Raw genomic sequence first — 14,220 nt, forward strand, 5'->3', positions numbered from 1 at the left:
TCAAGTCAGGTTGGGGAGGGTATCAAGTCAGGTTGGGGAGGGTATCAAGTCAGGTTGGGGAGGGTATCAAGTCAGCTTGGGGAGGGTGTCAAGTCAGTTTGGGGAGGGTATCAAGTCAGGTTGGGGAGGATATCAAGTCAGGTTGGGGAGGGTATCAAGTCAGGTCGGGGAGGATATCAAGTCAGTTCGAGTCAAAAGGCTCAAGGTCAAGTCAAGAGTCATTGGTGTCAAAGTCAAGTTGCAAGTCATCATATTTGTGACTCGAGTCCAAGTCATGTGACTCGAGTCCACACTTCTGCTACCCACTAATACAGGTACACCTTATAAACACACACACCTTATAAACACACACACACACCTGTATACACACACCTTATAAACACACACACACACACACCTGTATACACACACCTTATAAACACACACACCTTTATACACACACCTTATAAACACACACACACACACACACACCTGTATACACACACCTTATAAACACACACACACACCTGTATACACACACCTTATAAACACACACACACACACCTGTATACACACACTTTATAAACACACACACACACACACACGTATACACACACCTTATAAACACACACACCTTATAAACACACACACACCTGTATACACACACCTTATAAACACACACACCTTATAAACACACACACACACACCTGTATACACACACCTTATAAACACACACACACACCTGTAAATACACACACCTATAAACACACACACCTATAAATACACACACACACCTATAAATACACACACCTATAAACACACACACCTATAAACACACACACCTATAAATACACACACCTATAAACACACACACACACACCTGTATACACACACCATATAAACACACACACACACCTGTATACACACACCTTATAAACACACACACCTTATAAACACACACACCATATAAACACACACACACCTGTATACACACACCTTATAAACACACTCAGCTTGTAACACCGCTTATATGCTCTGTTGGTCGGTCAGTTGGTTAGTTGGTTGGTTGGTCAGATAGTTAGTTGGTTGGTCGGTCAGTTGGTCAGTTGGTTGGTCGGTCAGTTGGTTAGTTGGTTGGTTGGTCAGATGGTTAGTTGGTTGGCTGGTCAGATGGTTAGTTGGTTGGTCGGTCAGTTGGTTAGTTGGTTGGTCGGTCAGTTGGTTGGTTGGTCAGATGGTTAACTAGTTGTTTCTATATTCTAGGCCTGAAAAGGAACTTTAACGACAAGGCTGACCGTGTGACGTTCCGCTCCAAACAGAACGTTGACTATAGCTTCCTGCTTCAGTTCTGCACTGGGCGTAGCCTGCTCTACCTGCAGCTGGAGGACGACGTCTCCTGCTCGCATCACTTCCTGTCCGCCATCAGGAGGCGTGTCCAGCAAATGGAAGTGCCCTGGGCCACGTTAGAGTTCTCAGCGCTGGGTTACATTGGGAAGCTGTACCACTCAGAACACCTCCCCCTCCTCTCACGCTTCCTCTTCCTGTTCTACCAGGAAATGCCCTGCGACTTCCTGTTCAGTCACTTCCGGGTGCTTTTGACGCAGAGTGAGGTGATCCGCTTCACACCATCACTGTTTCAACACACAGGCTCATACTCGTCCTTCCTGGGAACCTTCAACAAGCTGAAGGATGACGACTACGAGGATCTCTACACCAACCCTGCTGCTGACGTCTATAGTGACATACCAGGTAGAAACACACACACCGTGCAGTGTGAAAAGGCCTCATAAAGACCCTGTGGTGGCTCTGGTCTGGCTATATAAAGAGCATTTCACTGGACAGGTCTACAGTTGGTTGATATCTAACCAGTATCTCTGTCTGTATCTCTGTCTGTATCTCTGTCTGTATCTCTCTAGTCTATCAGGACCATGTGGTGGCCATGGCCTGGTCTCCTGGTTGATATCTAACCTGTATCTCTGTCTGTATCTCTGTCTGTATCTCTCTAGTCTATCAGGACCCTGTGGCGGCCATGGCCTGGTTTCCTGGTTGATATCTAACCTGTATCTCTGTCTGTATCTCTGTCTGTATCTCTGTCTGTATCTCTCTAGTCTATCAGGACCATGTGGCGGCCATGGCCTGGTTTCCCGGTTGATATCTAACCTGTATCTCTGTCTGTATCTCTGTCTGTATCTCTGTCTGTATCTCTGTCTGTATCTCTCTAGTCTATCAGGACCATGTGGTGGCCATGGCCTGGTTTCCCGGTTGATATCTAACCTGTATCTCTGTCTGTATCTCTGTCTGTATCTCTGTCTGTATCTCTCTCTAGTCTATTAGGACCATGTGGCGGCCATGGCCTGGTTTCCTGGTTGATATCTAACCAGTATCTCTGTCTGTATCTCTGTCTGTATCTCTCTAGTCTACCAGGACCATGTGGCGGCCATGGCCTGGTTTCCTGGTTGATATCTAACCTGTATCTCTGTCTGTATCTCTGCCTGTATCTCTGTCTGTATCTCTGTCTGTATCTCTGTCTGTATCTCTGTCTGTATCTCTGTCTGTATCTCTCTAGTCTACCAGGACCATGTGGCGGCCATGGCCTGGTTTCCTGGTTGATATCTAACCTGTATCTCTGTCTGTATCTCTGTCTGTATCTCTGTCTGTATCTCTGTCTAGTCTATCAGGACCATGTGGCGGCCATGGCCTGGTCTCCTGGTTGATATCTAACCTGTATCTCTGTCTGTATCTCTGTCTGTATCTCTGTCTGTATCTCTCTAGTCTACCAGGACCATGTGGCGGCCATGGCCTGGTTTCCTGGTTGATATCTAACCTGTATCTCTGTCTGTATCTCTGTCTGTATCTCTCTCTAGTCTATCAGGACCATGTGGTGGCCATGGCCTGGTTTCCTGGTTGATATCTAACCAGTATCTCTGTCTGTATCTCTGTCTGTATCTCTGTCTGTATCTCTCTAGTCTATCAGGACCATGTGGTGGCCATGGCCTGGTTTCCTGGTTGATATCTAACCTGTATCTCTGTCTGTATCTCTGTCTGTATCTCTGTCTGTATCTCTGTCTGTATCTCTGTCTGTATCTCTCTCTAGTCTATCAGGACCATGTGGCGGCCATGGCCTGGTCTCCTGGTTGATATCTAACCTGTATCTCTGTCTGTATCTCTGTCTGTATCTCTCTAGTCTATCAGGACCATGTGGCGGCCATGGCCTGGTCTCCTGGTTGATATCTAACCTGTATCTCTGTCTGTATCTCTGTCTGTATCTCTGTCTGTATCTCTCTCTAGTCTATCAGGACCATGTGGCGGCCATGGCCTGGTCTCCTGGTTGATATCTAACCTGTATCTCTGTCTGTATCTCTCTAGTCTATCAGGACCATGTGGTGGCCATGGCCTGGTTTCCTGGTTGATATCTAACCTGTATCTCTGTCTGTATCTCTGTCTGTATCTCTGTCTGTATCTCTGTCTGTATCTCTGTCTGTATCTCTCTCTAGTCTATCAGGACCATGTGGCGGCCATGGCCTGGTCTCCTGGTTGATATCTAACCTGTATCTCTGTCTGTATCTCTGTCTGTATCTCTGTCTGTATCTCTCTAGTCTACCAGGACCATGTGGCGGCCATGGCCTGGTTTCCTGGTTGATATCTAACCTGTATCTCTGTCTGTATCTCTGTCTGTATCTCTCTCTAGTCTATCAGGACCATGTGGTGGCCATGGCCTGGTTTCCTGGTTGATATCTAACCAGTATCTCTGTCTGTATCTCTGTCTGTATCTCTGTCTGTATCTCTCTAGTCTATCAGGACCATGTGGTGGCCATGGCCTGGTTTCCTGGTTGATATCTAACCTGTATCTCTGTCTGTATCTCTGTCTGTATCTCTGTCTGTATCTCTGTCTGTATCTCTGTCTGTATCTCTCTCTAGTCTATCAGGACCATGTGGCGGCCATGGCCTGGTCTCCTGGTTGATATCTAACCTGTATCTCTGTCTGTATCTCTGTCTGTATCTCTCTAGTCTATCAGGACCATGTGGCGGCCATGGCCTGGTCTCCTGGTTGATATCTAACCTGTATCTCTGTCTGTATCTCTGTCTGTATCTCTGTCTGTATCTCTGTCTGTATCTCTCTCTAGTCTATCAGGACCATGTGGCGGCCATGGCCTGGTCTCCTGGTTGATATCTAACCTGTATCTCTGTCTGTATCTCTCTAGTCTATCAGGACCATGTGGTGGCCATGGCCTGGTTTCCTGGTTGATATCTAACCTGTATCTCTGTCTGTATCTCTGTCTGTATCTCTGTCTGTATCTCTGTCTGTATCTCTGTCTGTATCTCTCTCTAGTCTATCAGGACCATGTGGTGGCCATGGCCTGGTTTCCTGGTTGATATCTAACCAGTATCTCTGTCTGTATCTCTGTCTGTATCTCTGTCTGTATCTCTGTCTGTATCTCTCTAGTCTATCAGGACCATGTGGCGGCCATGGCCTGGTCTCCTGGTTGATATCTAACCAGTATCTCTGTCTGTATCTCTGTCTGTATCTCTGTCTGTATCTCTGTCTGTATCTCTCTAGTCTATCAGGACCATGTGGTGGCCATGGCCTGGTCTCCTGGTTGATATCTAACCTGTATCTCTGTCTGTATCTCTGTCTGTATCTCTCTAGTCTATATGGACCATGTGGCGGCCATGGCCTGGTTTCCTGGTTGATATCTAACCTGTATCTCTGTCTGTATCTCTGTCTGTATCTCTCTCTAGTCTATCAGGACCATGTGGCGGCCATGGCCTGGTCTCCTGGTTGATATCTAACCTGTATCTCTGTCTGTATCTCTCTAGTCTATATGGACCATGTGCCTGCCATGGCCTGGTCTCCTGGTACTGGAACCTTCTTCTGGGGGCGGAGTCCCTCTTCAGGGAACCACCTAACCATCACCTTCAGACATCCTGTTGTGGTTACCACCATTACCGTGGTGACTGGTTCAGCAGAGGGTCGTGATCGGTTGGCATCTGCGACCGTAGAACTGGGTCTCCACCCGGTAACCGAGAAGACGGGGTCGGGGACAACATGCCAAGAGTTCTATAGCGTGGGGGATCTGCAGGGAGGGAGGATGGACATGACGGACGTACACAAGAAGAGATTTGGCCACGCCTCTTCCTGTCTGAAGATAAGAGTCACAGCCAAGCAGAATGACTGGGTTATCATCAAGAAGATCAGGATTACTACAAAGGAGGACTGAACACTCTGAAAACACACACACACACACACTCTCTGAACACACTCACACTGAACAGACACACACACTGAATGTAGCTAAGGTGATTTGGTCTGACCCTGTTGTAACGAGTCTAGCGACAGACCGGGGTTCAGATCCCGCCAGTTACACACACACACACACACACACACACACACACACACACACACACACACACACACACACACACACACACACACACACCCTGAACACACACACACACACTGAACACACGCACAAACCTTGTCTCTGATTTTCAAGCTAATTTAAATCAGGACTGAGACTAGAACACTCAATAAGTGGTCAGATGACACGGATGCTACGCTACAGGACTGTTTTGCTAAAGTGATGCCTTGGAACTGGGAAACAGATACCGGGTAGAACTGGGAAACAGATCCCGGGTAGAACTGGGAAACAGATACCGGGTAGAACTGGGAAACAGATCCCGGGTAGAACTGGGAAACAGATCCCGGGTAGAACTGGGAAACAGATCCCGGGTAGAACTGGGAAACGGATCCCGGGTAGAACTGGGAAACGGATCCCGGGTAGAACTGGGAAACGGATCCCGGGTAGAACTGGGAAACGGATCCCGGGTAGAACTGGGAAACGGATCCCGGGTAGAACTGGGAAACAGATACCGGGTAGAACTGGGAAACAGATCCCGGGTAGAACTGGGAAACAGATCCCGGGTAGAACTGGGAAACAGATCCCGGGTATCGGAAGAGTCGTAGGTCTCTGCCGCTCGGCCCAAAGGAACAAACAACTCTGCCCGGAAGCAAGTGGACCTCCCGTCTGCCCGGAAGCAAGTGGACCTCCCGTCTGCCCGGAAGCAAGTGGACCTCCCGTCTGCCCGGAAGCAAGTGGACCTCCCGTCTGCCCGGAAGCAAGTGGACCTCCCGTCTGCCCGGAAGCAAGTGGACCTCCCGTCTGCCCGGAAGCAAGTGGACCTCCCGTCATCTAAACAATTTACAACGAGACAGCCCTACAACGAGACAGCCCTACAACGAAACAGCCCTACAACGAAACAGCTCTACAACGAAACAGCCCTACAACGAGACAGCTCTACAACGAAACAGCCCTACAACGAAACAGCCCTACAACGAAACAGCCCTACAACGAAACAGCCCTACAACGAAACAGCCCTACAACGAAACAGCTCTACAACGAAACAGCCCTACAACGAAACAGCCCTACAACGAAACAGCCCTACAACGAAACAGCCCTACAACGAAACAGCCCTACAACGAGACAGCCCTACAACGAGACAGCTCTACAACGAAACAGCCCTACAACGAGACAGCCCTACAACGAAACAGCCCTACAACGAAACAGCCCTACAATGAGACAACCCTACAACGAAACAGCCCTACAACGAAACAGCCCTACAACGAGACAGCCATACAACGAGACAGCCCTACAACGAAACAGCCCTACAACGAAACAGCCCTACAACGAAACAGCTCTACAACGAAACAGCTCTACAACAAAACAGCCCTACAACGAGACAATCTACAACGAAACAGCCCTACAACGAAACAGCCCTACAACGAGACAATCTACAACGAAACAGCCCTACAACGAAACAGCCCTACAACAAAACAGCCCTACAACAAAACAGCCCTACAACGAAACAGCCCTACAACGAGACACAAACAACTTTCTAGGAGGAAGATAACTCAAGAGAGACGCAACTTAAAAACATTTACCGAGCAGCAGTCCATGTCGGGTCAAATGATATTAAAATACAGCAATCTGAGCAACTTAAAACAGGACTTTAAATCACTGATTCATACTCTACTTCAATCAGGTAAACAATGCATTAATTCACGTCCACTCCCGTCACCAGGCTCTACGGATAATCATTTCAGTTGTATACGCCAGCTACACATCTGGTTTAAAGGTTATCGTTGTTCAATAAGCATACAATATGTGGACAATTTTACAGCTTTTCTACATCGACCAAATGTATTTCTCCGAGATGGACTACATCTGAATAGGTATGGTACAAGCATTCTCTCCTCAAACCCGGCTCTCACTATTGCCGATACCCCATCAGACTATACTCACTGCTCCCCTCCCAGCTTTAAATATCTCTACAGGTGCTGATGAAACTTTTGATGGACTTTATGTTATTGTTACTGTCAAGGTACTGTGTTTCCACTTCCTCGTACAGGCAGAGGGGTATTGTTAGAAGTGATCTCGTCTCCATCCACCTCAGGCCTGTCAGCAGCTACACCAGGAAGCATCATTCATTTAATATTACCTTGAATGTTCCATCTGTTATGAGCTCTCGAAACAGTGCCTGTCCACTCTGCCTGTCCTGACCCTGTACGCTCCTGACCACTCTGCCTGTCCTGACCCTGTACCCTCCTGACCACTCTGCCTGTCCTGACCCTGTACCCTCCTGACCACTCTGCCTGTCCTGACCCTGTACCCTCCTGACCACTCTGCCTGTCCTGACCCTGTACCCTCCTGACCACTCTGCCTGTCCTGACCCTGTACCCTCCTGACCACTCTGCCTGTCCTGACCCTGTACCCTCCTGACCACTCTGCTTGTCCTGACCCTGTACCCTCCTGACCACTCTGCCTGTCCTGACCCTGTACCCTCCTGACCACTCTGCCTGTCCTGACCCTGTACCCTCCTGACCACTCTGCCTGTCCTGACCCTGTACCCTCCTGACAACTCTGCCTGTCCTGACCCTGTACCCTCCTGACCACTCTGCCTGACCACTCTGCCCACCCTGAGCCTGCCTGCCGTCCTGTACCTTTGCTCCTACTCTGGATTATCAACCACTGCATGCCTTGACCTGTCGTTTGCCTGCCCATGTTACAATAAACATTGTTACTTCACACAGTCTGCACTTGGGTCTTACCTTGATACCTGATAATATCTGAATCCTGTCTCTGTGTCTCTGTTCCAGACTCAGATGTTCTGTTAGCTGGGTATAATGTCTACAGAGTAGACAGAGTGGGTAGAGGTGGAGGTATTGCCATATATGTTAAATGCAACCTAGATGTCACTGTGTCCATTTCAACTTCAGTTCCTAAACAGTATGAATGCTTTGTTCTAAACGTGGTCCTTGGTCATAATGCACTATTAACGCCAGCAGGAGTTTATTGCCCACCCTCTGCTCCGGAATCTGCTCTATCGCCCACCCTCTGCTCCGGTATCTGCTCTATCGCCCACCCTCAGCTCCGGTATCTGCTCTATCGCCCACCCTCAGCTCCGGTATCTGCTCTATCGCCCACCCTCAGCTCCGGTATCTGCTCTATCGCCCACCCTCAGCTCCGGTATCTGCTCTGTCGCCCACCCTCAGCTCCGGTATCTGCTCTATCGCCCACCCTCAGCTCCGGTATCTGCTCTATCGCCCACCCTCAGCTCTGGTATCTGCTCTATCGCCCACCCTCAGCTCCGGTATCTGCTCTATCGCCCACCCTCAGCTCTGGTATCTGCTCTATCGCCCACCCTCAGCTCTGGTATCTGCTCTATCGCCCACCCTCAGCTCTGGTATCTGCTCTATCGCCCACCCTCAGCTCCGGTATCTGCTCTATCGCCCACCCTCAGCTCCGGTATCTGCTCTATCGCCCACCCTCAGCTCCGGTATCTGCTCTATCGCCCACCCTCAGCTCCGGTATCTGCTCTATCGCCCACCCTCAGCTCCGGTATCTGCTCTATCGCCCACCCTCAGCTCCGGTATCTGCTCTATCGCCCACCCTCAGCTCCGGTATCTGCTCTATCGCCCACCCTCAGCTCCGGTATATGCTCTATAGCCCACCCTCAGCTCCGGTATCTGCTCTATCTCTCACCCTCAGCTCCGGTATCTGCTCTATCGCCCACTCTCAGCTCTGGTATCTGCTCTATTCCCACCCTCAGCTCCGGTATCTGCTCTATCTCTCACCCTCAGCTCCGGTATCTGCTCTATCGCCCACCCTCAGCTCCGGTATCTGCTCTATCGCCCACCCTCAGCTCCGGTATCTGCTCTATCACCTACCCTCAGCTCCGGTATCTGCTCTATCACCCACCCTCTGCTCCGGTATCTGCTCTATCTCTCACCCTCAGCGCCGGTATCTGCTCTATCGCCCACCCTCAGCTCCGGTGTCTGCTCTATCGCCCACCCTCAGCTCCGGTATCTGCTCTATCGCCCACCCTCAGCTCCGGTATCTGCTCTATCGCCCACCCTCAGCTCCGGTATCTGCTCTATCGCCCACCCTCAGCTCCGGTATCTGCTCTATCGCCCACCCTCAGCTCCGGTATCTGCTCTATCGCCCACCCTCAGCTCCGGTATCTGCTCTATCGCCCACCCTCAGCTCCGGTATCTGCTCTATCGCCCACCCTCTGCTCCGGTATCTGCTCTATCGCCCACCCTCTGCTCCGGTATCTGCTCTATCACCTACCCTCAGCTCCGGTATCTGCTCTATCGCCCACCCTCAGCTCCGGTATCTGCTCTATCGCCCACCCTCAGCTCCGGTATCTGCTCTATCGCCCACCCTCAGCTCCGGTATCTGCTCTATCGCCCACCCTCAGCTCCGGTATCTGCTCTATCGCCCACCCTCTGCTCCGGTATCTGCTCTATCGCCCACCCTCAGCTCCGGTATCTGCTCTATCGCCCACCCTCAGCTCTGGTATCTGCTCTATCGCCCACCCTCAGCTCTGATATCTGCTCTATCGCCCACCCTCAGCTCTGGTATCTGCTCTATCGCCCACCCTCAGCTCTGGTATCTGCTCTATCGCCCACCCTCAGCTCCGGTATCTGCTCTATCGCCCACCCTCAGCTCCGGTATCTGCTCTATCGCCCACCCTCAGCTCCGGTATCTGCTCTATCGCCCACCCTCTGCTCCGGTATCTGCTCTATCACCCACCCTCTGCTCCGGTATCTGCTCTATCTCTCACCCTCAGCTCCGGTATCTGTTCTATCACCCACCCTCAGCTCCGGTATCTGCTCTATCACCCACCCTCAGCTCCGGTATCTGCTCTATCGCCCACCCTCAGCTCCGGTATCTGCTCTATCGCCCACCCTCTGCTCCGGTATCTGCTCTATCACCTACCCTCAGCTCCGGTATCTGCTCTATCACCCACCCTCAGCTCCGGTATCTGCTCTATCACCCACCCTCAGCTCCGGAATCTGCTCTATGAAAATTGTTTGAGTTAATGTCTAATTATGCAAAACTCGGAATTATTGATTATCGAAGATCTCAATCTGGACTGGCTGATAAACGTATTTATTTAAATAAGTTTTAAATAAATTACTAGTTTATTACGAGTGCTAGCTACAGAACTCACCACGGTGTTTTATATCAAAACTATAAAGCACTTCTGAATAAACTACCTTATTTATCATCACTTATCAACATTAGAATTTGAATTCATAAAACCAGGTCTCGTTACGGGGTCTGAGACGTCGAAGCCTCCCACCATTAGCACTGACAAAGTAAAACCCTAGTTATTGGCGACTCCATTACCGGCAGTATTAGACTCAAAACGAATCATCAAGCGATCATGCACTGTTTACCAGGGGGCAGGGCTACCGACGTTAAGGCTAATCTGAAGATGGTGCTGGCTTAAGCTGAAACTGGCGAGTGTAGAGAGTATAGAGATATTGTTATCCACGTCGGCACCAACGATGTTAGGATGAAACAGTCAGAGGTCACCAAGCGCAACATAGCTTCAGCGTGTAAATCAGCTAGAAAGATGTGTCGGCATCGAGTAATTGTCTCTGGCCCCCTCCCAGTTAGGGGGAGTGATGAGCTCTACAGCAGAGTCTCACAACTCAATCGCTGGTTGAAAACTGTTTTCTGCCCCTCCCAAAAGATAGAATTTGTAGATAATTGGCCCTCTTTCTGGGACTCACCCACAAACAGGACCAAGCCTGACCTGCTGAGGAGTGACGGACTCCATCCTAGCTGGAGGGGTGCTCTCATCTTATCTACCAACATAGACAGGGCTCTAACTCCTCTAGCTCCACAATGAGATAGGGTGCAGGCCAGGCAACAGGCTGTTAGCCAGCCTGCCAGCTTAGTGGAGTCTGCCACTAGCACAGTCAGTGTAGTCAGCTCAGCTATCCCCATTGAGACCGTGTCTGTGCCTCGATCTAGGTTGGGGAAAACTAAACATGGCGGTGTTTGCCTTAGCAATCTCACTGGATTAAAGACCTCCTCCATTCCTGTCATTATTGAAAGAGACTGTGATAATATCACACATCTCAAAATAGGGCTACTTAATGTTAGATCCCTCACTTCCAAGGCAGTTATAGTCAATGAACTAATCACTGATCATAATCTTGATGTGATTGGCCTGACTGAAACATGGCTCAAGCCTGATGAATTTACTGTGTTAAATGAGGCCTCACCTCCTGGTTACACTAGTGACCATATCCCCCGCGCATCCCGCAAAGGCGGAGGTGTTGCTAACATTTACGATAGCAAATTTCAATTTACAAAAAAACGACTGTGTTTTCGTCTTTTGAGCTTCTAGTCATAAATCAATGCAGCCTACTCAATCACTTTTTATAGCTACTGTTTACAGGCCTCCTGGGCCATATACAGCGTTCCTCACTGAGTTCCCTGAATTCCTATCGGACCTTGTAGTCATAGCAGATAATATTCACATTTTTGGTGACTTTAATATTCATATGGAAAAGTCCACAGACCCACTCCAAAAGGCTTTCGGAGCCATCATCGACTCAGTGGGTTTTGTCCAACATGTCTCTGGACCTACTCACTGCCACAGTTATACTCTGGACCTAGTTTTGTCCCGTGGAATAAGTGTTGTGGATCTTAATGTTTATCTCCATAATCCTGGACTAGCGGACCACCATTTTATTATGTTTGCAATCGCAACAAATAATCTGCTCAGACCCCAACCAAGGATCTTCAAAAGCCGTGCTATAAATTCTCAGACAACCCAAAGATTCCTAGATGCCCTTCCAGACTCCACCTACCCAAGGACGTCAGAGTTCAAAAATCAGTTAACCACCTAACTGAGGAACTCAATTTAACCTTGAGCAATACCCTAGATGCAATCGCACCCCTAAAAACTAAAAACATTTGTCATAAGAAGCTAGCTCTCCGGTATACAGAAAATACCCGAGCTCTGAAGCAAGCTTTCAGAAAATTGGAACGGAAATGGCGCTACACCAAACTGAAAGTCTTCCGACTAGCTTGGAAAGACAGTACCGTGCAGTATCGAAGAGCCCTCACTGCTGCTCGATCATCCTATTTTTCCAACTTAATTGAGGAAAATAAGAACAATCCAAAATGTATTTTTGATACTGTCGCAAAGCTAACTAAAAAGCAGCATTCCCCAAGTGAGGATGGCTTTCACTTCAGCAGTAATAAATTCATGAACTTCTTTGAGGAAAAGATCATGATCATTAGAAAGCAAATTACGGACTCCTCTTTAAATCTGCGTATTCCTCCAAAGCTCAGTTGTCCTGAGTCTGCACAACTCTGCCAGGACCTAGGATCAAGAGAGACACTTAAGTGTTTTAGTAGTATATCTCTTGACACAATGATGAAAATAACCATGGCCTCTAAAACCTTTAAGCTGCATACTGGACCCTATTCCAACTAAACAACTGAAAGAGCTGCTTCATGTGCTTGGCCCTCCGATGTTGATCATAATAAACGGCTCACTATCCACCGGATGTGTACGAAACTCACTAAAAGTGGCAGTAATAAAGCCTCTCTTGAAAAAGCCAAACCTTGACACAGAAAATATAAAAAACTATCAGCCTATATCCAATCTCCCATTCATTGCGTTATTGTTTGTCAGGTGGGTTCGTGTTCTTTGGATTATTTGTATTTTCCGTGTTGGGACATTATCTTTATTTTTTGAGTCAACTTTCAGACTAAACTCATATCTGTGTCCTGCGCCTGACTCCGCTTTTTATGGTGTGTTATTCTGTGAGGGTGTTGGTGAATAGAAAAAATGCGGAGTCAGGCGCAGGACACAGATATGAGTATACCCACATGGCCCACATGACAAACAATAACGCACAAAACAGAGAGGGAAGTCAGAGGGTTAAATAAGGAACATAATTCATGGAATAGAAATCAGGTGTGTATGATGTAAGCATTTCACGGTAAGATCAACACTTGTTGTATTCGGCACATGTGACAAATAAAGTTTGATTTGATTTTAACTGATCATTACTAGTGGGAAACAGTTAAATGGCCCTCCAACTGATCATTACTAGTGGGAAACAGTTAAATGGCCCTCCAACTGATCATTACTAGTGGGAAACAGTTAAATGGCCCTCCAACTGATCATTACTAGTGGGAAACAGTTAAATGGCCCTCCAACTGATCATTACTAGTGGGAAACAGTTAAATGGCCCTCCAACTGATCATTACTAGTGGGGAACAGTTAAATGGCCCTCCAACTGATCATTACTAGTGGGAAACAGTTAAATGGCCCTCCAACTGATCATTTCTAGTGGGAAACAGTTAAATGGCCCTCCAACTGATCATTACTAGTGGGAAACAGTTAAATGGCCCCCAACTGATCATTACTAGTGGGAAACAGTTAAATGGCCTTCCAACTGATCATTACTAGTGGAAAACAGATAAATGGCCCTCCAACTGATCATTACTAGTGGGAAACAGTTAAATGGCCCTCCAACTGATCATTACTAGTGGGGAACAGTTAAATGGCCCTCCAACTGATCATTACTAGTGGGGAACAGTTAAATGGCCCTCCAACTGATCATTACTAGTGGGAAACAGTTAAATGGCCTTCCAACTGATCATTACTAGTGGAAAACAGATAAATGGCCCTCCAACTGATCATTACTAGTGGGAAACAGTTAAATGGCCCTCCAACTGATCATTACTAGTGGGGAACAGTTAAATGGCCCTCCAACTGATCATTACTAGTGGGAAACAGTTAAATGGCCTTCCAACTGATCATTACTAGTGGGGAACAGTTAAATGGCCTTCCAACTGATCATTACTAGTGGGGAACAGTTAAATGGCCTTCCAACTGATCATTACTAGTGGGAAACAGTTA

The 14,220-nt window shown here is 48.2% G+C and overlaps 1 protein-coding gene across 1 annotated transcript in view; it reads left to right on the forward strand.

Moving 5' to 3' along the window:
• Positions 1-6,451, forward strand: part of LOC120061718 (alpha-1,3-mannosyl-glycoprotein 4-beta-N-acetylglucosaminyltransferase C-like) — an 87,826-nt gene extending 81,375 nt beyond the window's left edge. Inside the window, exons 7-8 of the mRNA XM_039011614.1 lie at positions 1,243-1,728; positions 4,798-6,451. Of these exons, the coding sequence (XP_038867542.1) occupies positions 1,243-1,728; positions 4,798-5,198 (887 nt within the window). The 3' untranslated portion in view covers positions 5,199-6,451. The remainder of the gene's footprint in view (positions 1-1,242; positions 1,729-4,797) is intronic.
• Positions 6,452-14,220: the final 7,769 nt, after the last annotated feature.

This window comes from Salvelinus namaycush, chromosome 16, assembly GCF_016432855.1.
Source record: "Salvelinus namaycush isolate Seneca chromosome 16, SaNama_1.0, whole genome shotgun sequence".
Taxonomy (NCBI): Eukaryota; Metazoa; Chordata; class Actinopteri; order Salmoniformes; family Salmonidae; genus Salvelinus; species Salvelinus namaycush.